The sequence below is a fragment of the Rhinolophus ferrumequinum genome, chromosome 17, assembly GCF_004115265.2.
Source record: "Rhinolophus ferrumequinum isolate MPI-CBG mRhiFer1 chromosome 17, mRhiFer1_v1.p, whole genome shotgun sequence".
Lineage (NCBI taxonomy): Eukaryota > Metazoa > Chordata > Mammalia > Chiroptera > Rhinolophidae > Rhinolophus > Rhinolophus ferrumequinum.
The window spans coordinates 62,690,794-62,717,657 of record NC_046300.1 but is presented as its reverse complement, the minus strand read 5'-3'; the positions used below and the strand labels follow the sequence as shown (position 1 = coordinate 62,717,657).

The following is a 26,864-nucleotide window of genomic DNA, read 5'->3' as shown; positions in this document are numbered from 1 at the left end:
ACTGCTCTGTGCTTGTTTAGGACTTTGCTGTTTGCAAAAGCTGTTCGCTGTGTAAGCTAGTTCACGTCTCACAAGCGTGGCAGATAGGCAGGGCGGGTATTCCTGATGACACTTGACCGGAGAGGAATACGGGGTCCTCAGAAGTTAAGCAGCTTCTTCAAGACCACACAGTTGTGACACAGAATTATACGTCTAGAATTAAAACACAGATCTTTTTTCTGTTTGCTGTCAGCCATGCGACACTGCACTAAGTTGGTGAGACAAACACATTGTCAAGACACTTGGGATAGTCAGTAGAAGAGCTGGGTTCAAATCCTGATTTTTGGACAGGGCACCCAACCTGTGTTTCAGTTTCTTCTGCTTTTAAGCCGTAGCTGTTTCATAGCTTGTGGGAAGGATGAAATGAGAGTCTGCATATAAACATGCTCCCTGCAGGGCCTGGCCCCCAGCAAAGGGCTGTGTTAGTTTTTAAAGGTCCAGGGAGTCGTAAGCACTTATGACTAAGGTCTGTTATCTCCCAATGTTCTTGAACCCTGGCTGAGTCTGACATCTTAAGGGTCTCCATTATCTCCAGGCAATCCAGGAAATTAAAAATATATATATATTTTAAAATGCACCTGCATTACACAACTGAATATATGCTCTGTAGCACTTTTGGAGGATGTCACATAATAGAACTTGAAGCGGTTCTTGCAAGGAAGTGTGGCATTCTGGCACTGAGCGGGTGCCTCAAACAGACACTGTGTTCCGTGGTGAATCCTCTGGCTGGCTGGAGTCCAGCTGTTCATGCGGCAAAGGCAAGGGAAGAGCCACACTGCACCAGGCACACCTCCACCAAGGCAGTGTGTAGAATGCTTTCTGGGTCAAGAGCTACCTCGGTATGTTTCGTGCTATCAGCGTATGGTCCTTACCAACTGGATTCCACAGTTCCATGCTGGCCAAGAATAAGGCCTGGTGTCATTGGGGATTACGGGAGAAACAACGAGATGGCATTCAAATCTGTAAGTAAAATCCAGGGCGGATGAAAGTTTTTGAAACCATCCCTCTTTCAGCACAAACCAGATTGGTAGAAACAGAAACAGACTCTGGCAGACAACTCTTAAATGTGTTTATTTCAGTGATTTAGACAACGGTGCCCTCATACTGCTGTTGAGACGGGGATTCCCACAAGTTTTGCAGTTTGCAGAGAGTACCTCTTATCCAAATAGGCAAACTGCCCTTTCAGCCTTGCATTTTAATGCCTCATGTGTGCTATTCTTCCTTGTTTCATTTGGCGTATCTTTGAAAAATGCTTTTTCACATAGTTGTTGGGGTAGAGGTGGTTCTGAGTGCCTTTTTTTTTGTTGTTTTTTGAGGACTGAGCCACACATACAGCCCTTGTCTTTAAAATCTGAGGTAATATAAATATAACATTTGGGGGTTCTTCATAGTCACCTAAAAGTGTGAAAATTGGAAAAAGTATGCTTGGCCAAAGTCTGCTGTGAAGGGAAAATTCCTTAAAAAGAAGTAGTCTTTGGGAAGCTTTCTTCATCGTGTTGTGTGGTTTCAACTTGAAGGTACATTTGCTGACAACATGTCTAGCAAGTCTGGGTGTGTCCTCAAAATGTGAGCACTTGGAGTTATTTTTTTCTTTTTTCTCATTTTATTTCAGAATGACTCAAGTCTGGTATGTTCCCGTTATCTTCAGTACTGCAGAGCAGCCAATCTCTATCTTGATTTAAGAAACGTCAGGAGAAACCATGACAGGTATTAAGTGGTTGATGTGAAAATCTAATGGGAATTCTGAAATATTTTCAGACCCAGGGATAGGCCTTGCTTCATCATAACATGGCGAGGAGGTGGGAGGTGGGTGCGGAAGGAAGACGCAGACGGGCCCTGAGTTGATCATTGTGAAGCTGGATTATGGATCCATCAGCTTCCTATGCCATTCTGCTACTTTTGTATACATTTGAAATATTCTATTATAAAGAGATAAATTCTGATGAAAAACTTATTTTAGAAATTGGTAAACCACCTTGGTTACAACCCATGTGTTTGAGTCATGAAAAAAATTTTCTCAACTCAATTTAATTTTTTGTTGTCCACTAGGTTTAAGGAAGATTTTTTCCAGACTGGTGAAATTGGAGGACACTGTAAACTTGACATTCGTACATTGATGTCTGAAGGTCAGCGTAAGAGCCCTCTGCAGTCTTGGTGAGACTTTTTTTTTTCTTCAATATGTTTCTAAAATATTTGCTTTTATTTTTGGCACTTGCAGATTTTGGTGGGGACTTTCAAATGGAAAATGTTACTTCATTTGTAGATAATTTGGCATGAACTTTTGGGGAGTGATGGCTATAGAGTGATTCTGTCAGTTGTATCAGAATCAAATACATGTTTTTAAAATATTAGGAAGTATGATGTAGTAATTACTGTTTACTAATGAAAGAAAAAAAATCAATTCAAAAATGAATTTTTATTAACTCCTCATACTTGCTGCCCTTGTTTTTGGGAATACATTTTTAAAGAAATAAACATTTACTGAAGTATATAACAAGCATATAGAGAAGTATGAAAGAGGGAACCTACTTGTGTAATTCCTACCCAGGTCAAAAAGAGGCCATCATCAGCACCCCAGACTCTCCCAGTCACAACCCCCATGCTTCTCCCCAAAGGTAGACCCTATCCTGACTTTCAGCACCATTGATCAGCTTTTTGAACTTGATATAAATTGGAGAATACGTTTTGATTGGAAACATTTTAAATATTAAACTAGTTCTATGGTCTGTCAAGAAATTTATCATCTCTAGAAATTAAGGAATTACAGCAATTTAAAGGCTTTTTATTTTAAAATAATTGTAGACTCATAAAAGTTTAAAAATAGTACAAGGAGTTTCCATTATGCCCTTACCCCCGCTTCCTCTATTGATGACGTTATACATAACCATAGCACAATGATAAAAACCATGAAACTGACATTGATACAATATTAATAAGTAAACACATTTGGAGTTCATCAGTGCTTATATGCTCTCATTATTGGGGGGATGTATAGTCCTGTGAAATTTACATCACATGCCTAGGTGCATGTAACCACTACCAGAATCAAGATACTGAACTGTTCCAACATCCCAAAGAAACTCTCATGCTACCCCTTGATAGTATAAAGTTCTGAGCCCCCAGTTCTAAAATGTGTGTGTGTGAGGGGGGTGGGGGGGCGTTTTACATAGACCCAAGCAAGTCTCTGAAACCACCTGGCTGTCCTACAGTTCAACTCAATTCTGATACTGTGTACCTGAAGGTAGTATCAGGTCCCACAGGTTAAGGGCTCAGTCCCACAAGACTGCCCCTCCCCCCACTTCAGACCCCGGTCGGTTGTCACTTGTGCTTCTGACCAATCAGCTATAGATTGGAGGTTCTAATGACCCCCTTCTTGGGTTTAGTTTGCTAGAGCAGCTTACAGAACTTTGGGAAACATTTTACTGGTTAGATGACTGGTTGATTATAAAAGAATGTAGCTCAGGAATAGCCAGATACATAGGGCAAGGTCTGGGGAAAGGGTGCCGAGCTTCCATGACCTCTCCAGCCATGCCACTCTCCCCAAATCTCTAAGAGTTTCCCAACCAGGAAGCTCGCCTTTTAGTTTTTTTGTGGAGGCTTCATTACATGGGCATTGTTGATTAAATCATCGGTGACTGCTGACTGATTTGACCTCTAGCCCTTTTCTCCTCTTCATAGGTCAGGGCATGGGAGTGAAAGTTCCAAACCTCTAATCATATAGTTGGTTTTTCTGGTAACCATCCCCCCAACTAAAGGGTGGTCCAAAAGCTACCACATTAACATAACAAAAGACCTTTGTGGCTCTTATCACTTACGAAATCCCAAGGGTTCTAGGAACTCTGTGCCAGAAATGGGCATGAAGATCGAATGTGTATATTATAAATCACAATACCACAAGTCACATGGGATACTCTTATATAATAGTAATTTTTGAGGTCATATAGAAAAGTATGAAAGTATGCTAAGTACATCCTTCAGGATAATAATCTACCCTACAATCGTATGACATTGTACAGTCTACAATGTAGTGTCTTCCTTGACTTAACAGTTTTCTAGTAGGAGTTCCTGTAGTTTAGTAGACATTTTAATTCGTAGTACATTTTGATGTCTGATTCCACATAGTAGATCCCTAGGATACATTTGTATTAGTTATTTACTGCTGTGTAACAAATTACTCCAAAATATGAGGTCTGATAAATAAGTTAGTGAACTTTTTGCAATGATGTTGCTAAACTTTTTTGATATCAGAGAGATTATTCATTATGAATTTTTCCCAACCAGACAAACAGTTAACCAAGTTTATTATTTGGAAGTGCTGAAAAGGCTGCGTGAAAAACTTAGACAACCTGAACTTTTCGCCACCAATTCATGGCTCTTGCATCACGACAATGCACCAGCTCACACGGCACTGTCTGTGAGGGAGTTTTTAGCCAGTAAACAAATAACTGTTGGAACACCCTCCCTACTCACCTGATCTGGCCCCCAACGACTTCTTTCTTTACCTGAAGATAAAGGAAATATTGAAAGGGAGACATTTTAATGCCATTCAGGACTTCAAGGGTAATTCAATAATAGCTCTGATGGCCATTCCAGAAAAAGAGTTCCAAAATTGCTTTGAAGGGTGGACTAGGCGCTGATGTGGGTGCATATCTTCCCAAGGGAAGTATTTCAAAGGTGACCTTAGTGATATTCAGCAATGAGGTATGTAGTACTTTTTCTAGAATGAGTTCGCAAATTGTCAGACCTCATATACCCTAGAGTATATGTGTATTCATTATCTATTGCTGTGTAAGAAATTTAGCAGCTTAGGACAACAAACATTCATTATCTCACAAAGTTCCTGATGGTCAGGATTTGGAGGCGACTGAACTGGGTGGTTCTGACTCAGGTCTCCCACAGAGTATAGGTCAGTTGTTGACAAGGGCTGTAGCCATCTCTTGCTTCAACTGGGCCTGGAGAATCTGCTTCTGAGCTCACTTATGTTGTAATTGTTGACCTCAAACAAATGGCTCAGTGTTTCTCCAGCAAAATGGTTTTATTTGGAAACAACAAAGAATTGCAATCAAGGACATGCAGTCTAACGATGAACCATTCCCAAGTCTAGAGGACAAAAGAGAGGAACATTCTTTTATAGAGGAAAGGGGAAGTTTAGAGGGCTATTGTAAATAAAGAGTTTATTGGAAGAAACTGGGTATGTGAAGCGTAGTGGCTTTTCATTGGCTGAGGTGGGTTGAGTGGGTTCATTGGTTGACTGAGTTCCTAAGTGAGAATATTCTCCTTCTTACTGTTGGAGTAATAGAGTAGCAAAACATCTTCCTGTAGAAGACATATCTTCCTGTTTGGGGTAATTGACAAGGAGTAATAGTGCATGAGAGTTCCCCTTACAGGCCCTCGCAACTCCAATTTAAATGAGGTTTCTGTTAATTAATCTTTACATAAGTTTCAGTTTCTCTCTGGCTATTGGCGGGAGGCATCATTTCTATGCCACATGGGCCTCTCCCTAGTCCTACTCACAATATGGCTGCCAGCTTCCCTAAGAGCATGTGGTGAGAGAGAGAGAGAGAGAGAGAGAGAGAATGCCCTAAGATGGAGGTCTTAGTCTTTGTATACCCTGATTTCAGAAGTGACATACCATCACTTCTGACATATTCTGTTCATTAGAAGTGCGTCACTAAGTCCAGCCCACCTTCAGGGGAGGGAATTAATCTCCACCTCTTGAAGGGAGAAGTACCAAAGAATTTGTGGACATATTTTTGAAACCACAATAATTCAGCATTGTGTGTATTTTAGAAGGATCTGTTTGATATTTGTTTTACATCAGATGTAGTTTCAAAGATGAAGCGTTACAAATGATCTTTAGGTTAATTCTAAATATCTCTTGTCACATGCTTGTGATTGTCTTCTTTTATGTGGAAGAAACCTGTGCCATGTGGCTTCCAAAGATGTTTTCCAAGAAAAAGACTTCCCTTTCTTCTGGGAAGCCTAGCTGTCTGCTGTCTTTCTGAGACACTTGCTAGCTCTTGGAATGCCGTCTTTCTCAGAATCCAGGAAGTCCATCACAAGAGCTCCTCTAGGTCAGGGTGACTTCTGAGCCTGGTCAGACTAGAGAAAAGCTTTTTGAATCTTCCCACTTTACTGGTAGATTATTTAGTCAACTCAGTGTGCAGATTTCTTTTTTGTCTGGAAAGCTACCAGCGTATCTTGCACTGAAATTTAAAATCATTTTTGTTTCTTGTCTCAATATCAAAATCGGTGTCAAGTTACGTTAGTGTCAGTAAGTTTGAGAAGTTCCACGTGTCTTCCTAAGAAATATTCTGGAAATACAGTCACCCTAATGAACAGATCTTAAGTTGCAATGTTGCAGTAGGAGGCTCAGGAGTATCTTTGAAAGCATCTCCCAATTCATAATTCCAGGTTTGCTGAGCTCCAAAGCTATACTCAGCTCAACTTCAGACCTATAGAAGATGCTAAATGTCACATTGTTATTGAAAAACCAACCTACTTCATGAAATTGGATGCAGGTGAGAAATTATGTTATTAGTTGATGAGGCTTTGTTCCTTTTTTGATATATGTATGTAGCTATTTCCTGTGACTTTTTGGAAAACAGTAAGGCGTTGAACAGTGGATTTGTTGTCTGCTTTCTTCTCTGAAGAAGTGAACTGGTTTGAATTTCCCATTATTTAACACCTTTGGTATTTTAGAAGAAACCTGCACGTTTGTATCAAAATAATCAGAAGGAGAGAGAAGGTGCATGTATACCTTTTGTAACTAGGTTTACCTGGTGTCCTTTCTCTAACAATTTGATTTAGACTGTGCTTCATTAGAAATCTTTTCAAAGTTAAAGCCTTGTGTATACTGTGGGTGGGGAAGGAATGCCATGACATCTTCTGGCAAACTTTCTGATACTGTTTCCATGACTGAAGCTAGCGTACAATTCCTCTGGCGGTTAGCTCTGCGGGATATTCGTAGGAAACAAAGTGGAAATTACAATGATTTCCCCATTGATGCCCATAGCATCTAACTCAACTTGCAAACACAATTTTAACTTTGCGACTAGTTTCTCCTGGAGAGGAGAAGCACGAATCGTTCTCCGAGAGATGAAGATTACTATGCCACACTGTGTCAAAATTCACAAGAGGCTGGGCCTACAGTGAAAGATAGTGAGCCCTCTGTCGTGAATATTTCCGAATCACAATAATTTCTTGATCAGATTTTTTTTAAAGATTTTATTGGGGAAAGGGAACAGGACTTTATTGGGGAACAATGTGTACTTCCAGGACTTTTTCCAAGTCAAGTTGTTGTCCTTTCAATCTTAGTTGTGGAGGGCTCAGCTCAGCTCCAGGTTCAGTTGCTGTCATTAGTTGCAGGGGGCACAGCCCACCATCCTTTGCGGGAGTTGAGGAAACGAACAGGCAGCCTTGTGGGTGAGAGCCCACTGGCCCATGTGGGAATCAAACCGGCAGCCTTCGGCGTTAGGAGCATGGAGCTCCAACCACCTGAGCCACCGGGCCGGTCTTGATCTTATTTTTAATGTGCTCTGCCTTCTGTAGTCATAATTCTTATATTACAAAGTATTAGGTTCAGAAATCAGACAAGTTTAAGTTTTTGAAACAAGAGCAATTAAAAATGCTATGTTCAAGGTCATGACTCATTTTTAAAATATGCAAATTAAAAAGGAGCCAAGAAAACACTGTGATCTGCCTATAAAAAAGTTGAGTATATGTGAAGTGTGAAATTTATGTAGATACTTATGCAATAAAGTATGTAAAGTAGGTACAACAGACTGGGGTAGACAGGGACCATTCTTTCCTACAATCGTAACTTACTTTTTTCTTCTAACTTATGCTGTCCTCCAGTTTTCCTTTCCATATTAACTCTTACCTTGAGAGAATGTTCACTCTGTAGAACAAGACTCATGAGGGGACACATTTCGTAGGGACGGAGCCACGTTTTCGCCCTCATTTATAAATCCTTATAGCCCAAAGTGCTCTTCTGTGCATGCTGCATTCTTCAATAACTGTTATGAACCTGGTGAATGATCCATGAGAAAGCTAGTGTCTGCCTTGTGCCACCTGGGGAAAGGGGGTGTGTTTGAATAAAACTTTCTTTTTCTTGTTTATTTGAAAATATGTCATGATTTCTCTGGGTGAAAAAAGGAGCCCCCTCCAAACATTCATCTAAGATACCAGCCTCAAAAGAACTGGGGTTTTTTTAACTCTTATTTTCTGGCACACAATGTTGTTACTCACTGTGGGAATGAAGACAGAATATTTTATAATTTTTGCTTTTAAGAGTCACTGGGTTTCTTTTAATCAACGTTTTCCCTTCTCGAAGGTGCATGTTTTAAATGTCAGTTCCTGAAATTTTATCTGCTTAGATTTGCACATTTCCAGGCTGAGTATTGGGTGCTGCACACCTAAGTGAGAAGGAGAGAGATGGAGAATGTGTTTGGTTTTTTTTTAATGACGGACTGAGGCACTTAACTAATAACAGCACTCGTGCTCCCCTCTCCTGTCTGACCCAGCAGGACCCAGCTAGTCTTCATTCAGGTTTCACTATGTGCCAGGCACAGGGCTGGGTCGTTTTAGATAATCTTTGCATTTCTCCTAACAAAGCTGGCACCTAAGTATAATGACTTCCTGTTTCTGGGAGAGAAGCTTAGGGACTTTGTGAACTGTCTGAGCTCATGACTGGCTGAGCTGGGCTTCAACACTATTCTTCTGATTCCAAAGTTCATGGTCTTTCAGTTAGAACCTAAGACATTCAGCCCTTTTAAATAATAGCTGGCTAATATCTTCCCAAGAAGCAATGTTGTAAGTAGTGATTAAATAGAAAAAATAGAGGCAGGAATGAAAAATACCACAAAGTTAATAGTTCCTGTCATTCTCAACACTTATGATGGACAGGTGTTGCCTAATTCATATTTTAAAATAAATAATTGCAAAAAAATAACAATGAACCTTCATGGTACTATAGTTCTACTGAACTTTGGCTAAATAGGCTTCTGTTATTTATTTTTTTCTGGGAACTTAATGATTATTTGTGACTTAGTGTATATGGGAAAATGCATTCCTGATTTCTAAATAACCAATTTTAAAGTGAATATTTTAACCCAATCAACCTGTAAATTGAGGACTAACTGAGTATGGATTATTTCATGTTTGGGAAAACTTTTTTTCCCATTTATTTTAGCTAAAAGTCCATCTCACTGTAAATAGATTGGGTATATTAAAAATTGTACGACCATGTGTTCTTTGGGGTTAATTAATGTTGATTTCTTTTTTCCAATACTAGGTGTTAACATGTACCACCACTTCTGTGACTTTATCAATCTTTACATTACTCAGCATGTTAACAATTCATTCAGTACAGATGTGTACATCGTGATGTGGGACACGGTGAGTAAGTGTGTGCCCTCGGCTTCAGTTCTCAGTTCTGTCTTTGCCTCACTCAGTAAATCTGGGACTCTGATGTGGCAAAATGGAATTTTCTAAGACACATATTTAGATACACACATGTACACATGTATACCCATACATATGCAAATACTTGGGAATGTGTGACTATGTATTTACATGTACCTATGTGTATGGGCAGACACTTAGATAGCTATATACCTTTGTTCTTCACATGTCAGAGTGAGGCAGCGGAATATTTCTGTCCCCCTTTGGGCCGGTAGAGCTCCAAACACCAAAAGCCTTCCTCAGTGTTCCTCTGAGACTGCCGTGTGACGGCTTGACCTTCCGTTGACCTCTGTGAGCCCCTGCATGATGCACAGGGGAGAGCTTGCCTTGCTTCGGGTTTGGCCTCTTGTAATCACCAGTCCAGGTCTGCCGTTGCTCGCCTGCAGCTTCCCTGCAGTGCCCCATGGCAGCTGTGCTGTGTGTCTGAGCTCCTACCTAGGGTGGGGCTGAGGCGAGCACCTAAATACTACACCTGCTGTTTGCTTATTTGCTGTTAGTGTGGTCTTCTTTTCCTTTTTATTCCTGCCTTCTCCCTGCTTTCCATACTGGCCCCTCTACCTGTCAAGGTATCCCCTGAAGAGTTTCCCCAACGCACTCAACTGTGAAATGGAATAATTACAGTATCTGCCTCAGTGTCATTTTGAGATTAAACCCTATAGTGTAGGAACAGTCACAATGCCTGACACACACAGCACATGTGCTATGAGAGTTAACGATGACAGAGACAATGGATCAGGAGAACATGTGGTGTATAGTGTCCATGAGAGAGGCTGCCTAAGCTGGGAAGTTGGAACACCCACCAAGAAGTCATCTAGGGTTCAAAGCAGCACTCCAGCTCTCCAGGGCGGGGCGCTCTTGGGCATCCCCATCCTGGCCTGAGTCTATTTAGAACAGTGTTGCAGGGGAACCACAGCGTGCTGGCAGGGCAGCATCAGGCATTTCTTTTGGAAGGAGTCCTTCTATGGTGTTTCCCCAAAAATAAGACCTTCCCCGAAAATAAGCCCCAGTTAAGATCATCAGCCAGATGGACACATTTAGTACATTATGACGATGTTCCAGAAGAAGATGACATGACGGCATTTGTATAAATGTAGATTGTTGTACATGAAAAACAAAGACATCCCCTGAAAATACGCCCTAATGCGTCTTTTGGGGCAAAATTTAATATGAGACCAGGTCTTATTTTCAGGGAAACACGGTAGCAGCCCACACAGCACAGTCAAATGCATGGAGATGGGATCCACCTGGGGCAGGTACAGGGGTCTCATGTCCCAGTATCTCCTGGGAAAACTGCATTGGCAAAGCCCCCAGGATCCCACAAGAGATTTGGCCAGTTACAAAGGTCATTGCACCCTTTCCCAGTCCAGGGAAGATTTACCTATCAAACATCTTTTTAAATCATAAGCAGTGTCACCTGGAAACTCAGTTGACACATCGGTCTTCGTTCCCAGCAAGCATGGCTAGGCGGTCATCTGAGGGTCAGATTCTTGTGCAGAAGGGGAGATGGGTTTGCTACCACTTTGTCCTCTTATGTGACGCTCATAGTCGAGCTGTGTAGACAGGTTTTTATTATCACTGCTCCCTGAACCTGTAGTTTGACCTTGAAGTCTACTGAGAATTGGTTCTTTGATTCTTGGCATGTTAACGCTCTCTGTTGGTGTCCTTCCTTGCATGTACTTACGTTTCTCTTTGTGTTCCAGTTTTGCTGCCACCACAGTTTCATTTCTTAAAAATGTTTCTGTGAGCAAAGGGCTCAACAGTCCCTTTTTTTTCTTCTTTTTGTGTCAGCGACTTTAGGCCTCAATCACCAGCCATCAGCAGCCCTGAATGATGAACTCAGGGAGGTTGTGCTTTTTTAAATGACACCTGATGTTATTTAATGTGCACAGCACTCGGTGGACCAGTGTTTCATTAGCTTGTTTCCCAGGCAAGGGAGCTCAGGCTGTTGTGCGATGACAGTGAGCGAGGGGAGGCGCCCAGGCTTCCTGTCCAGGCTTACCCCAGTCCTGCGCCCGACACAGTGCTTTATCACCTCCCTGTAGTTCCCACAGAACTTGCTAAGTTGACAGAAGGTTTTCCAGACACTTTCCAGAAGCTTCCTTGTGTCTTGTTTCATGCTTTTCCATGTGTTCCTCAAGTGAACTAAGTTAAACTGGGCCAACCTCTCCACCCCTCCCTTCTCAGTGTCTGCTGGGATGGCTGAATGGTCTGCGCAGCCACCACGGAGCTCCCGGGTTACAGGGCACTGGGCACGTGATGTCAGGTTGGGCGCCCTTACGTGCTGCCCGCCTCTGCTGCTCTCTGTGCATCCACTTTAAACCTGCATTCTTGGTCAGTGGCTTTGCTAGTCACGCATTCAGGCTCTCAGGACAGGCAAGCCTGCTGAGATGCTCCAGAAGTGAGGTCCACAGACGGCTGAAGGATGGAGGTGTTGTTAAGGTGTTATGTGGGCACTGACTTTTCCCTTTTGTTGGTAAGGCCTTGAATAAAGCAACATTATGACCCCCAGGCTGACTGTAACTTGAACCCCTGGTAGTGGACAGTGGTACCTCAGAGCTAGGCCTGAAGGTCTTGGGTGAGCTCTGTGCCCGGGAGCTCTGTGCCCAGGGGGGCTGTGTGCCCAGGGGGGCTGTGTGCCCAGGGGAGGGGAGTGTGTGCCCAGAGGAAGAGCAGAGGGGTGGCTGTGGCTGCAGTTCAGATCGTAGTGACGTGTTACAAACTGTCCCCAGAAAGAAGCCTATGAGACCTTCCTTCTCATCCTCACAAAGTTTAGCAGTTTGACCTCTCCCTTCAGGCGTGGGTGAGGCCACCAGCCTCCTGAGATGCATGAAGGAACACTTCTGCAGAACAGAGTGAATAAAAGGGGAGATTACTGCAGGCTTTCCATATTTACTTGTGCTGACAAGTAATATAGCTTTATTATTATTTTAATTGCGCAAGGACTATCTGGTTAAAATGAGTTCAAACAACACAGAAGTATGTAATGTTTAAAAAAAAAAAATTCTTCCTCTTTTCCAATTCCATTTCCCTTAAAGGTAACGGCCGTTAAGATGTGCGAGTCCCTTGTAAAACTTTTTCTACTGGAATACATGTAAATATATCCTTATAGAAAATATGCTCTCTCTCCCATATTGCTAATTTACCATTATATCATGGACATCTTTCCAGGTCGGTACATTGAGGGTGATCATTTTTTAGCTGTATTCAGTTCAATGTGTGTTATAGCTGTTCAGTGTGTGCTTCAGTGCATGAGTTTTGTCCCCACCCAGATCACGTTTTGTTCCTTTCCAGTTCTTTGCTTTTTACTGAAATGCTGTGGTGAACATCGTTACCATATATGTACATGTCTTTATACATTCATCTAAGTCATAGGTTATGTGCATGTTTAAATTTGAGACATACACAGGAACAAATGTTATGTTATTTTTAAGAATATCCAAATATTCTTCAATATGAGACCAGAAAGAAGTCCCTCCTCCCTCCGTGGCAGATAATTTGAATTTGAGGGATGTGGAAGAGAGGCTTCTAGAGATGGTTATTCCTGAATAATACACAATTTCCTTAAAAGGGATCAGTGAGGATTACTGTATTTTACTGTTAAATTTTCCTCTCAATGGCACCTTCTTTTATCTGAGGTACTTTATCTCAAGAAGCTGTCTAGAGTCACTGCTTTTAATTGCCCTTGATTGATTATTGAGCCAGAACAGAGACATTCACTTGTGAGGGTGTTGAGAAGGCAGATCTTAGAATGGCATTGGAGAACCATCAAAGGAGGAATTTATCACCAAACCTAACATTTCTCAATCACTTTGAAATAACTCTAAAGTGTGGGTTTTGTAGTCTGAAAAAAGAATGCCATAAGGATAAAAAGACATGAACATAATGAACAGCATGCATTACCAACGGAGGCCTTGACTGAAATCCTACAATGCATATCTCTCATTTCTATTGGCTGAATTTTTCAATCTAACTTATTCCATGAAATAAATTGATCTCCTTCCTTTAGCTGATGGAGCACATAATTAATTTCTACTTTTGAGAAATGAAATGTGTTTGGTAAATGTACTAGAAAGAATCAGTTCCTGCTGAGAGGCAACTGCTGTACAGAGTTTATGAGTGTGGAGTCTGAACCAAGTACACTGGGTTTAATCCCAGCTCTGCAAACACATCAGCCCTGCAATTTAAGCATATTACTTGTGTCTCAGTTTCCTCATCTGTAAAATGGGGATAATATTACCCAGCTCATTAAGTTTTTGGGGTGATTTAATGTGTTAATAATGTCAGGTGCTTAGGACAGTGCCTGTGTGAACACAGGAATATGCAAGATGCTATTATTATTGTTGTTGTTGCTATTATTACTGTGTTTCTCCGAAAATAAGACCTAGCCGGACAATCAGCTTTAATGCGCCTTTTGGAGCAAAAATTCATGTAAGACCCATACTTATTTTACTATAATATAAGACCGGGTCTTATCTAACATAATATAATGTAAAACTGGGTCTTACATGAATTTTTGCTCCAAAAGACGCATTGGAGCTGATTGTCTGGCTAGGTCTTATTTTTGGGGAAACAGGGTATTACTCTTGTTAATATTAATGGAATTACCACGTTACTCATTAGTCAATGGGTAGATCATGTCATAGAGCTATATACATTATATCTTTAATGTTAAAACTTTCAAGGCATTATCTTGCTCTGAAATTTATTTCCAAAGGCATGTTCTATGTACCTGGATAGTATTTGCTCACTGGGTATGTCAGAGTGTGGACAACTGGTGGTGTATGTATGTGTCGTGTGTATTTGCAATGTGGATAGAAAACTCACAGGTGAAAAAAAAACAAAACACAACAACTACAGTTTCAGACATGAAAATACAAAGGGTTAGAGTGGAAAAACAAAACACTTTTAACGGACTGAGATTCTCATTGCTGTGATTATTTTTGATGATACTACGTCAAATTAGGTACTTGCTCAGGCCGAAGATGAAAATCCATTTTTTATATGAATTTTATGAGCTAGTTTAGGATCATTAGTTCTTAACACTCACAAGCTAATTTAGGGACATTGTTGCATTCTTGAAAAGCCATGTTGTATCCTTTTATTGACCTAACTTACTTTATTTCCTCTTTCAGAGCTCCTATGGATATGGCGATCTATTCTCCGACGCATGGAAAGCATTTACTGATTATGATGTTATACATTTGAAAACTTATGATTCCAAAAGGGTACTGGACACTTTATTGAAATGTCTGTAAATAAGTGTTATTGCAGATGACTCACTTATCAAGTAGATGATTAATAGGAGTTTCTACTAGCTATTACCGTTGGTTTCTGACCTCTCAGGTTTTCTTTATAGTTGGAATCCATGTGGTTATTAACCATGTACATTTTAAAAACATTTCCCCATAGCTTTTCCAAAAACATGAATTTCACTTGAGTGAAATAGTTTACTATTCAAAATATTTTAATGTAAAATCGAGGTTAATTAAAATTTATTTTCTATGATTATAAGTGTCATTTTGGTGTGAAGGGTACAAATGATCTTTTCTTACCTTTTAAAATATCTTTATTGTTAGGTATGTTTTAAAGAAGCTATTTTTTCACTTCTGCCCCGGATGAGATACGGGCTATTCTATAATACTCCTCTGGTAAGCATGTTATCCATTGTCAACATTCGTATTTATAGGATTTATTCCTGATAGACTTTTAAGATAACATTTATATATAACTTGACAACATCTTAAATAGTAATACGGAAACACTCATTGTAATTGTTTTTATTTTAGATATCTGGATGTCAGAATACTGGCTTATTCAGGGCATTTTCCCAGCATGTACTACACAGATTGAACATCACACAAGAGGGACCCAAGGTAATGAATACATAGCAGGTCCTCAAATAATGTTGTTTCATTCAATGTCACTTCATTATAACACTGGTGCGGTGCCCTAGGAACTTAACTCTTGTTTACGTCAATTAGCCTATGGTAACAATGGTTTCATTAGACGTCTTTTTGTCTTTTCCTCAGTCACAGAACCTGTGAGATAACATTAAGTGAGGACTTATTGCATTATGGGTTCTGAGGTGGGCTTGACTTCTCACCTTGAATAAAAATCAATACCACATTTGCAGAAAAAAGAAGACAGTGTTTTCTGAGTTAACAATTTCTAACCTGGAGTGATGCCAGCAACCTATGAAAGATAAACTAGGGATAATGGAAGAATGTGCTTTTTTTCTCCTTTTTGTCATTCTTTTGTCATATCTCCCCATCCTTCTCCAAACTTCCACCTAAGCCATACAACCTCTACTAAAAAAAAAAAGGTACCCAACCAACCAAACAAAAGTATAATGAACAGGTTTTTTCTGCTGTGGCTAAAGTTGATGCATTTTCATTCCTGAGAGAACAGTAAAGGAATCAGGCTTAAAAAAAAAGATCCTTATTGAGGAATATATCCTTGTTGAGTTTCATCTGTTTGTGAAAACCACATTTTAGTTCAGGTGTTTATTCATTTTTTCAGGAATGCACAGCATTATTTTGCCTTTTCCTTTTGATTACAGGATGGAAAAATTCGAGTCACCATTCTCGCGCGGAGCACAGAGTATCGGAAAATACTAAACCAAAACGAGGTTAGTTTTTGGTATGCACTTTTAATATCATCATGTGGAATTTAACTTCCTATGACTAATATGCTTTAGTTTTTCTCAATGCATTAAATGTTTTGGTTTGAAATTATTAGTTGTTAGAAAAGTTTGATGGCTCTGCCCTGTCCATTTATTGAATTTTTACTGAAAGGCACCAAACCACCCATCACCAAATTAGCTTTGCCTTACTCTAAACATTAATTTGCTCCAACTCAGTGTGGGAAAGAGGCAAAAACTGTGTCCAAGGCCTGCCATTAATGCCATGGATTGCCAAACATTCTGCCTCTGGGAAAACTAGCAGCAAAAACGTGAGAGTATCTTTTGGGAAACGGTTGATGGAGTGTGGCAGTACTATGGCAGGAAGCAGCAGGTGCAGTTGAAAGTCTCCATCCTTTGCATGACTGTGTGTCTTAGAAATTGTCTACGTGTTCGACTCCCAGCCTGATTTCAGCAGCATCAACTCGTAAATTATATTTAACCTCAATGAGATCACCATGCCTGCCACAGCATGGCTGGAAGGTGCACTCACCATAGTGAGGTTTATTCCACAAAAGTGTATTGAGCTCCTGCCACGTGCTGGGTCATGTGGTGGGCCCTGGAGCTGTAGTGGAACCAGACAGTTAAGGCCCCTGCCCTCACGGAGCTTACGCTCTGGATGATAGTAAGTAACTCTGTGAATAAGGCGATTGCAGGTAGTGGTAAGTGCCACAAAGGGAATCACACTGGATGATGTGTTAGAGGCTGGGGCTGCGGACGTAACGGGGAAGCAGGCAGGCCAGGTGTCTGAGGAGGTGCTGTCTGGACGAAGGCGTGATCAGAGCTGACTAGCCAAGGAAGGAACCTCCTAGGCAGAAACAAATGTCCTCTGGTGTCCAGAGCTTTAGGTGTTTCAGAAACGGAGAGAACACCAGGATGGCATACATGTGAGAGAGGTGGCGGTGATACCACAGGAGAGGAGAGAGGTCGGGCATACGTGGGCGGTCACGTATCCTGTCAGCCTTACAGACCTTGCTGAGAAGACTGATTTTATTCCAGATTGAGGGGAAGCCACTGTGATGTTTTAAGCAGGGTGCGGTCAGCAAAATAATGGCCCCTCAAAGCTGTCCAGGTCCTAGTCCCTCTAACCTGTGACTAGGTTCGGGAGCATGGCAAAGAAAAATCAAAATTCCAGGTGGAATTACGGCTGCTAATCAGCCAGCTTTCCAACAGTGAGATTATCTGGGTTTACGTAGGTGAATCTTGTGTAGTCATAAGTGAGATCTAAGCCCACTCCTCCAGAGAACCTTTGCCTCCCTCTGCCTGGACAGCTCTTTTCATAGCTAGATTCTTCTCACTGATCAGATCTCAGTACAGCACTTCTTTAAAAGTGGAAAGAAAAGGAAACATGATGATGGAAACAGGGCTAGAGAAATGCAAAAGTAATGTTGCTGGCTTTGGAGGTGGAGGAAGGGGGCCTCAAGCCAAGGGATGCAGGTGGCTCCTAGAAGCTGGAAAAGGCAAGGTTCTCCCTGGAGCCTCCAGAAGGAGTGCAGCCCTGCCCATACCTTGATTCTAACCCAGTGGGATTTCCATCTCAGTGTATCAGGCTTCTGTCCTACAGGACTGTCGGAGAATAAATTGTGTTGTGTTAAGATGCTGAGTTTGTGGTGATTTGTCATAGCAGCAAATAGAAAATGAATATACAGGGAGAGACATGAACTGACTTATTTACTTTTAAATCACTCTGGCTGCAAGAGTAGGAGCAGGGAGATTAAGAGCGGTTGCTATGGTCCCAATAAGGGTTTAGATGAAGGTGATGACAGTAGATGTCACAAAATAAATGGATTCAAGATATATCTTGGAGATCGAGCCTTTGAAACTTACTGTTGGAATGTACAGTTACCACATGAGGTAGGGGCAGGAAAAGTTTTGAGGGTCAAGTGTGAACTCCTGGACTTAGAGCTTGGGCAGTTCAGTGGAATGGAGATGGGAAAATGTAGTAGGAGGGTGGTGGGGGGCCGGGTTTGATGGGTAAAATGTTTTACAGAGATTAATTTGGATGCCTAACAGGCTGGGCAAAATTATGTGATTAGCATCTCAACCTGAGACCCATGTGGGTGACGGAGGATGTGAACAAACATGGTGTAATGAGTCATTGGTTGTAAGCTATATGGATGAAAGAAATGAGCAGTGTGTGTGTGTGTGTGTGTGTGTGTGTGTGTGTGTGTGTGTGTGTGACAGGGACAGGGGTTGGATTTTGGTCACTGCCTGTTACTTTTTATAAGCTGGAGAGTAGAGTGAGCTGGCTAAGGATACAAGTTCTGGGGTCAGATGACCTAGATTTCATTTTGTCCCTGACACTTGCTAACTCGGAGATCCTGTTACTGAGCCCGGGCTCGCTACCCCACACGCATAGAAGGCAATACTATGACCCTGGCTTTTGAGAAAAGAAAAGGTTTTATTTGCAAGTCGACTGGCCAGGAGACAGGAAGCAGGAAGCACCACTCAAATCTGTCTTCCAGATCCAGGGTTCAGGGCAAGATTTAAGGGTTTTCAGCTCCAGATCTTCCCGGACAACAGACCCTTTGCTTATGAAAGGGTCCTGGCGTTCAGGTTGCTGTCACGTGCTGGTCCTTTGGTTCCATTGGCGGGGAGAGCAGCTACGGGTTCACAAGTGTTACTCGTAAATGGTGCATCTGAGGTTTAAACTTTGGTTCCGGGTCTTGTTATTAGGTTGGTGCAAAAGGAATTGCGGTGTTTGCAATTTTTAACCTTTTAAACCACAATTACTTTTGCACCAACATAAATAGATACAGGGAAGGACCTGTAGGCGGCGCTGCAGGTACAATACTGGGAAGGTTACTTCCTCTAAGCCTAGGGTGTACCATTTACAAAATGGGCATCATCGTAATACTTCCTAGGTATGATTCTAATGAGGATTAAGTGGCGTGCACCTAATGCCCTTAGAAGTGCCGACACGGTTTACGTGTGCAGTGATGCTTTTCTAAACACTGATGTCGCCCTTGCATCATACTGTGCCACAGGCAGCAGGGCATAAGTGCCAGCATTTCTGAAGACCAGTGACCCACAGTGCTGGGCTAAGATGGCCGAATTCTGAGGGACAGAGAACTGTGGCTATGTTTTTGATAATAGATTAATGTGCTTTCTTTCTGTTTACTAAAACAATCATTATTTGTCTGTGTAGAAATATTGACAATGTTTTTCTGTGAAGAATTTAGTATGTTCAGAAGATGTGGTCCAAAGTACTAGTGGTTTGTCTGAAATGAGATAATGGATAGAAAGAAAATTCTTAGCATAATGTCTGGAACAAAGTAAGTGCCCAGCAAATATATGTTGAAAGTGGAGGAAATAACTAACAATGGGTGATGATAACAGCTAACACTTACTGAGCCCTGTGGCCAGCACTTTCATTCCCTGAACTTTCTCCTTTCAGCCTCAGAACAAGCCAGTTGCAGTGGGTTTTTAATGAATTGGTGTGTCCAAGGGGTGGTAGCTGCATTTGAACTCAGTTAAGGGTTAAAACAATAGACCTGAAGGATATTTAATACGTGAAAAATATTCTAGATGGGAAATAAGAAATGTTAGGAGTCAAGGGAAACTAAAACCAAAGAGAAGGAAAGGAATTCTAAATGTTTCTGTTATTTTCCTAGCTTGTAAATGCACTGAAAACAGTATCTACATTTGAAGTCCGGATTGTCGATTACAAGTATAAGTAAGTAGTCACCCGTGGGCAGACGCTGTCATCTTTTTGCTTGGATGAGTTAATGGGGGACAGAAAGGATTTTTTGAGTTGGAGTTGTTGGCACTTTAGTCCTGGAAGGGCCAAGCAGACTCCATCAGTGAATGAAGTGGGCAGGTGAGGGCACTGGGCACAGGGGCAATTGCTCGTCAGCTGTACAAGGCCTGATGTCGGTCAACATCTCATTTTTCAAGATAAGTGATTAACTCAGATTTTCATTTGAAATTTTTGAATTTTTAAAGTTGGCAACTTATCCTGAATTTCAAAAAAATGTTTTTGCCCTGCTAACTGCCAGGTTTCAACTTTTGACTTAAAATTAGTTGTATGTGGTGTGATCGAAAAATACAGTGAATGTTTAAATTAAAAAAAAAATTTATTACAGTAAAAGACACATTTCCATTAATCCCCCTCAAAATACTCCCCATCGCTTCAAACTCACTTATCCCATCATTCTTGCCACTTTCTGAAGCAGTTCTGGAAGTCCTCTTTCGTGAGTGTCTTTACTTTATCCTCCATCATGACAACATTCCGTGTTACACATCGCTTCTGGTACGGCAATTTCTGTCAAATAAAGAAATTAACAGTATGTTGTTATCCACCTTAGTCACTGATTCTGGCACCGTGCGACTTCTGGCTCTTCCCCAAAGTCAAAATGACCATGAGAGGTAAATGTTTCGAATTGATTCAGGACATTGAGGCAGCCATGACAGCACAACTAAAGACACTCACGAAAGAGGACTTCCAGAACTGCTTCAGAAAGTGGCAAGAACGATGGGATAAGTGTGTTCAAAGCGAGGGGTAGTATTTTGAGGGGGATTAATAGCAATGTGTCTTTTACTGTGATAATATATTTTATTTAAACATTCACCGTATTTTCTGATCACACCTCGTATATGAGAATTTGAGGCTCATGGAATAATAGGAAAGTTTTAGAAATCTTATATTTGTTTCTTTTAAAATTCTGGTGAAGTAGAAGGCTGACAAAGACAGAATATGCCTATCATTCCCCGTCTGAGTAACCCCTGCTGATGTACAAACAATAATGCTGTAAAGGCAGCATGTGCGCCCAGTTGGAAAGTCAAAGCATCTAGGAAAGTCCCCAAGGAAAGGTGAGAACTGTTGTCTCCCCACCCTCATCCACTCACATCCATAGTCTTGTTTTTCAAACTGAACACCATAAATCATTTCTTTCAATGTTAAAAAAGAAAAATATACGTATATCAGCATAAGAGTGTCTGATATAGACAGGTTTAAACATGTTGGTAAGCAGGGAGTTTTGTACCTCACTCATCATACATTCGTTCAGATCTTTATTGGGTACCTACCAGGAGCTGGTCACAGGCATCTCAGTAGGAATCCAGTTATGGAGGACCTCAGACACTGAATATAAATAAATAGCAATTATAAGAACAGCTACCATGTATTGAGACTTACTACTGTGCTTTACTTTGTCTCTTCTCACTCTCCCAACACTTTTGTGAGGTTGCAAAGCTATTCCCATTTTATAGATTACACTGTGCCATGGTGACTACCCTCACTGCCACATAAAGAAATACGGGAAGCACAAAGGTGGCTGGGTGTCAGGCTGACAGAACTGGGGAGGGCACCGCCGAGGCGCGGTCGTTGACTGGCTTTTAAGAATGTGTAGGGGTTTCCCAGATGCAGGAAGAATGCCAGTACATGCAGCTCTTGCCAGTCTGAGGGTAATGTTAGTAACACAATCACGTGCAGGTCTGTGAGGTGCGAGCCACAGGCATTTTCCATACTGGTGACTCCGAGGGTGTGTTCTCCTGAGTGAGTACCCATCCTGCCCTCAGCATCGGTTGACATTCCTGGAAAAACTGAGGGCGGGACACATTGGTGCCCGTTGTCTTCCTTTCTCCGTGTGGGTGTGAGGTTTTTGTTGTACTGTGGGAGGAGGCTCTTTAAAGAGAAGCTGATCGAGAGGAAAGCTTTCCCTTCTTAGATCCAAAATAATCTTGTTTATTTTTCTTGACTTTGGGTAAGTAGGACTGGGAGGTCAATCCCATTATGTTTATTCAGAGTGTGATCCTTACTCCAGAATTTCTTCCCACACTCACCTCAGTGAACTTTTTTGGACCTGATTTCGGTTCCGAGTTTGCACATCGTTCAGTATCATGAATTCAAGGACACTTTTACAATCCTAACATGCACAAAATTATGGACTAGTCTGTTTCAAAGGCAAGAACATGCTTAGCGGTATTGAGATAATTTTAGTTATTCAGATGGCATTGAGTAACTCAACTCACACAAGGAGGAATTTATTTCCTATTTTTAAAAATCATTTTATCACCTTAAGGAAGTAGTTTTCAATTTGGTGCTAGTGTCCCGTAACATTTCTTTGGCACTTGCTGATTTCACTGTTTCATGAGGAGAGAGCAGGCGTCAAGCTCAGAGCTGTGCCTTGCCGTGGTGTCTACTTAGATTTGAATAATACTTTTTAGTTTGATTGTATCTATTTTTACAGTTTTGTTTATGTCATGTGTGACAGGTTTTCCATTTAAGATAGCTATAAAAGTGTTCTGCTAAAATAAATGCATTTAAGCTGTTAAAAAAGTGAGTTTACTTAGAAAAAAGTTAAATTATTGAGTCATTACGTTGTTAATTACTGAGGTAGGCTTGAAATTGGCAAAAGAAATCGGTGGAATGTGATTTAAATGGGGGAAGACACTCGTGTAAATATTGTTACTGTGAGTCGTGTGCTTGACTCACTATGTTCTCCTCTCCATCTGTCCTTTTTGCTCTGTATTCGCAGGGAACTTGGATTTTTAGATCAACTGAGGATCACTCATAACACTGACATATTTATTGGAATGCATGGAGCTGGTCTGACCCACTTACTTTTCCTTCCCGACTGGGCTGCTGTATTTGAACTGTAAGTGTTTGGCGATAGGTTTGCCTTGAGGCAGCTCATAATGCTCGTTCCACGCGCTGAGACTCACTCAGAGCATCAACAGGCTTGATATTTAATCATTACAGGTAAGTCACATCATAAGCCTCTAGAAAGAAAAAAAAGACCTGAAGCTAAAAACGTGAAGCCTGCAGGCTGCTATGCTGTTAGCAAGCAAGCTGCGCCCTTTGCCCCATCTCGGCATGATTTGGGAAATGTGAATTGAGGATTTCTTACTCTGACTTCGTTCCTGTGTGCCTGTCAAACTGGGGGCATCTTCCTACACTCAGTGTAACTAACTGTTGTGTTAAAAGAGCCTGTGTATTGCCCACCCATGTTCCCAGCAGCACTTCACAAAAACCAAGATGTGGAAGCAACATAAATATCTGTTGATAGATGAGTGGATAAGCAAAATGTGGTATATACACACAGTGGAAATTATTTAGCCTTAAAAAAGGAGGGAAATCCTGTCACATGCTGCAGCATGGATAGACATTGAGGACATTGTGTGATGTGAAATAAGCCAGTCACAAAAGGACAAATACTGTGTGATTTGACTTGTATGAGTTCCCTAAAGTAGTCCCATTCATAGAGGCAGAAAGTGAAAGGGTGGTTACCAGGGTCTGGGGGCAGAGGAGGAGTGAGTGTTTAATGGGTACAGACTTGAAGTTTGCAAGATGAAAAGTTCTGGGGGTTGGTTACACGACGATGGGAATATACTTCCACTGCTAAACTGTACAGTAGAAATGGTTAAGATGGTAAATTTTAGGTTATGTGTTTTCTACCACAACTTAGAAACAGCGTTGGAGAACCTGTGTGTCTCATGAAGAACACAGCTCCCAAACCAAGCCCACTTCACCCACGGCTCCCTGACTCCATGCACGGAAACTCAGCCATCTGGGGCAGCACGGCCGCCTGGGAGCTTATGGAGACATGGCCTTTCCTCCCTTCATAACTCGACCGTATTTCCTGTTTAGTGCTTAGCACGCCACTTGTTGCCAGATTTCCCTCCTTTGCATTTCCCTCCTTTGATTTTATGGTTTCACTTGAGAAATGACTTGACTCGGTATTTAAATGGAAACTATTTAGAAAAAGTTGTCATGAACTTCCAACACCATGCAAAAACATTGCAAAATTATATACACATGTTAGAGAAATAGCCAGATAATTGTGGATTCTATCTCAGTTCTTCATTTCTCCTAGAGATAGAGAGGGCGGGAGGAAAGAAAGGAAGGAAGGAGGAAGTAGAGAAATGTATTGGAGAAAGCTCAGACCTTGGAGTTCAGCAGGTCTGGGTTCAATTTCTGCTTCACTAGTTCTGTGACCTTGGATGTGTTGTCTACCCCACGTCCACTTCCGTCTGTGCAGAGACAGAATCATGAGATAATGTCAAGTTCATAGTCGGCCCTGTTGATAGTGGTCCGTCTCCTCCATTCTCTTTTGTTTTTTAAAAATTAAGGTAATCTATTTATGAGAATATTTAAAAAATACTCTCCCTCAATCTAGTTTACTGTTTATACAATCTTTTTCAAGAACCTATATGGAAGGTGCATTTTTTTCCCTCAGAGGATTGTGGATTGGGCAAAAACTGCAGCCAAGTCTTATGTGTGTACGCCTGTGTCTCCTTAGGTACAACTGTGAAGATGGGCGCTGTTACCTGGACCTGGCCAGGCTAAGAGGCGTACACTACGTCACATGGAAAAGACAGAACAAAGTCTTTCCTCAAGATAAGGTAAGGGGCGGCTGGATGGCTCACTTGGTTAGGGCTCGAGCTCTGAGCAACACAGCGACTGGACTTGGAGCTGTGCCCGCCACAACTAGACTGAAGAGCAACAACTTGGAGTGGAGGAGCCCTGGAGAAACACACTGTTCCCCAATATTCCCCAATTTAAAAAAAAAAAATTTAAGGTAAAATTCAATAGCAAAACACCTTGTTTTGCTTTTTAATTGGTTTAAGGTATTTAATTATTAATATGAAAAACTATCATTAAACTTCAAAGATAAACTGTTCTCTGGAATAGTGAGTTGTTATATCTCATATTTGCAAATTGGGAGAAAAGGGAAACTAATCACTCTATATCTGTAATGTTAATGAGACAACTTCATGAAATTTGGGCCTAGAACCATCTGTTAAATTGCATGTAGGAAGTATCAGCAAACTGTGGACCAGTGGGCAAAATCTGGCCCACCATCTGTTTTTATAAATAAAATTTTATTGGGACACAGTTTCTCTCTATGTGTAACCTATGGCTGCTTGTGCCCTTCAATGACAGAGCTGAGTAATTGCGGCAGACTATATGGTTCATAGAGCAGAAAATATGTGCTATCTGGCCCTTCACCAAAAAAATTTTCTGACCTCTGAGGTAGAGCATGAATTAAAATAGTTGCCTTGGCCAAAGTAAAATAATTTTTTTCCTGTTCAGAAAACCACGTCTTCAGTGAATTACAAATTTGTGTTTGGTTTGTTTTTGCAGGGCCACCACCCAACTCTGGGGGAGCATCCGAAATTTACTAACTACTCTTTTGATGTAGAAGAATTTATGTACCTCGTCCTTCAGGCTGCAGACCATGTATCACGACACCCAAAGTGGCCATTTAAGAAAAAACATGATGAGCTGTGAATGTGTTGAGTTTGTTTGCAAAAAGGGAATGTTTAAACACTGCACCACCCACTTACAGTTAAATTAGTGAAATGACCTGGTATTTCTTAGCTCCAAATTAATTTTTCTATACCAAACCATGCCTTTAGGACATTACTTACGGGCCTTATAGTCTTTAACTGTTTCGTGGAATTTTTGTGTCATTGCTATTTATCAAGATACTATTTTTGCACTGAAAACTTTATTTTTTATAGTTCAAACACAGGCATGGGTTCACTGATGTAATTGAGCTTCCTTCTTAGGGATACCAAAGTATTCAACTTTCTTAGCTTTAGAATTTGTAAATGTTTTGCAGAATACCATGGGATTGTAATTCTAGAGACTTCCAAGTGGTTTATGATATATATGAGTAAATTCACAATGGCTTTTTTATTTGCCATAATTTATTCATAGCACTGTTCGTGGTAGGAAAGGAAACCGGAACACACAGACACACACACACACTTGTGATTTTCAGTACCAGGCTATAGGACCATGTTATAGATCAAACTGTTTTAAACGGATCAGTTTTACTCTATCAGAGTCCACACTAACTGCTACGGAATCCTCTGCTGTATCTTTTGGTCAGCTTCAGGTTCTGTGCATCAAGAGCCTGAATGAAGCATGCTGATGTATTAATTTATATTCACATGTTTCCTATATGCAAGTCATGTTTTCCCAAATTGTACAACTACACATGATAAAAACAGAACACTTTTTAGGACTGTTTTGTCTACCTTCTAGCTGTTTTCCACCTCACTGGGGAGAGCTTTTATATATCAAATAGTGGTTTCCACTGCATTGTAACTGCATGTACCTAGGTGTATGCATCTACCTCTTTTAGCAAGGAAGTATTCCAGTATGTGTTTGATTTCGCAAACTTCAAATTAGCTACATGGAGGGAATGTTTCCCTATAAAAAAGTAAAGGCCAAAAAAAAAAAGACGTGAATTAATTCATAATGAAAAGCCATAGAAAGTGCCATTGATGGAAAAGTATCTCTAAAAATGCAGCCCACTCTGAATGGGATTCATTTCTTACTGTTGATCAACTTTCTATTTAGCAGTCAAAAATCATGGATTTATTTTACTGCAAAAGGTGACGTTTACATTTTATTAACACTTGAGTAGTCTTAGAAACTAGTGACTATATTTTAAAGTCTACTTTTAAAAATTAGCAGATTACAGGAGAGCCAATATTTTCTTTTTCACATTTTAGAGTTTTTAAGAAAAGAACATGTAGCAGAGAAATGACCCGAGAAACGTAAAATATTTATTATCTGGGACCATTACAGAACAAGTTTGCTGCCCCTGCTTTAAAGGATTATTAACAGTCTTTCAGAATTTAGGAATATCTATGAAAATATCTACAAAGAAAATAGTAAATTGTTGTAGCAATAGCTTTGATTTGGACCTTAAATTTGTGTAAA

At 40.9% G+C, this 26,864-nt stretch overlaps 1 protein-coding gene across 2 annotated transcripts in view; it reads left to right on the top strand.

Moving 5' to 3' along the window:
• The window catches only part of EOGT (EGF domain specific O-linked N-acetylglucosamine transferase), a 33,006-nt gene extending 6,626 nt beyond the window's left edge, over positions 1 to 26,380 (top strand). For both annotated transcript variants that reach the window (XM_033133223.1, XM_033133224.1), the window contains exons 6-17: positions 1,652 to 1,746; positions 2,089 to 2,193; positions 6,454 to 6,560; positions 9,335 to 9,438; positions 14,637 to 14,729; positions 15,081 to 15,152; positions 15,291 to 15,377; positions 16,064 to 16,132; positions 19,798 to 19,859; positions 22,663 to 22,782; positions 24,427 to 24,529; positions 25,272 to 26,380. In XM_033133223.1, coding sequence (XP_032989114.1) covers positions 1,652 to 1,746; positions 2,089 to 2,193; positions 6,454 to 6,560; positions 9,335 to 9,438; positions 14,637 to 14,729; positions 15,081 to 15,152; positions 15,291 to 15,377; positions 16,064 to 16,132; positions 19,798 to 19,859; positions 22,663 to 22,782; positions 24,427 to 24,529; positions 25,272 to 25,418 — 1,164 coding nt within the window. In that variant the 3' untranslated portion in view covers positions 25,419 to 26,380. The remainder of the gene's footprint in view (positions 1 to 1,651; positions 1,747 to 2,088; positions 2,194 to 6,453; positions 6,561 to 9,334; positions 9,439 to 14,636; positions 14,730 to 15,080; positions 15,153 to 15,290; positions 15,378 to 16,063; positions 16,133 to 19,797; positions 19,860 to 22,662; positions 22,783 to 24,426; positions 24,530 to 25,271) is intronic.
• The last annotated feature ends 484 nt before the right edge of the window (positions 26,381 to 26,864 follow it).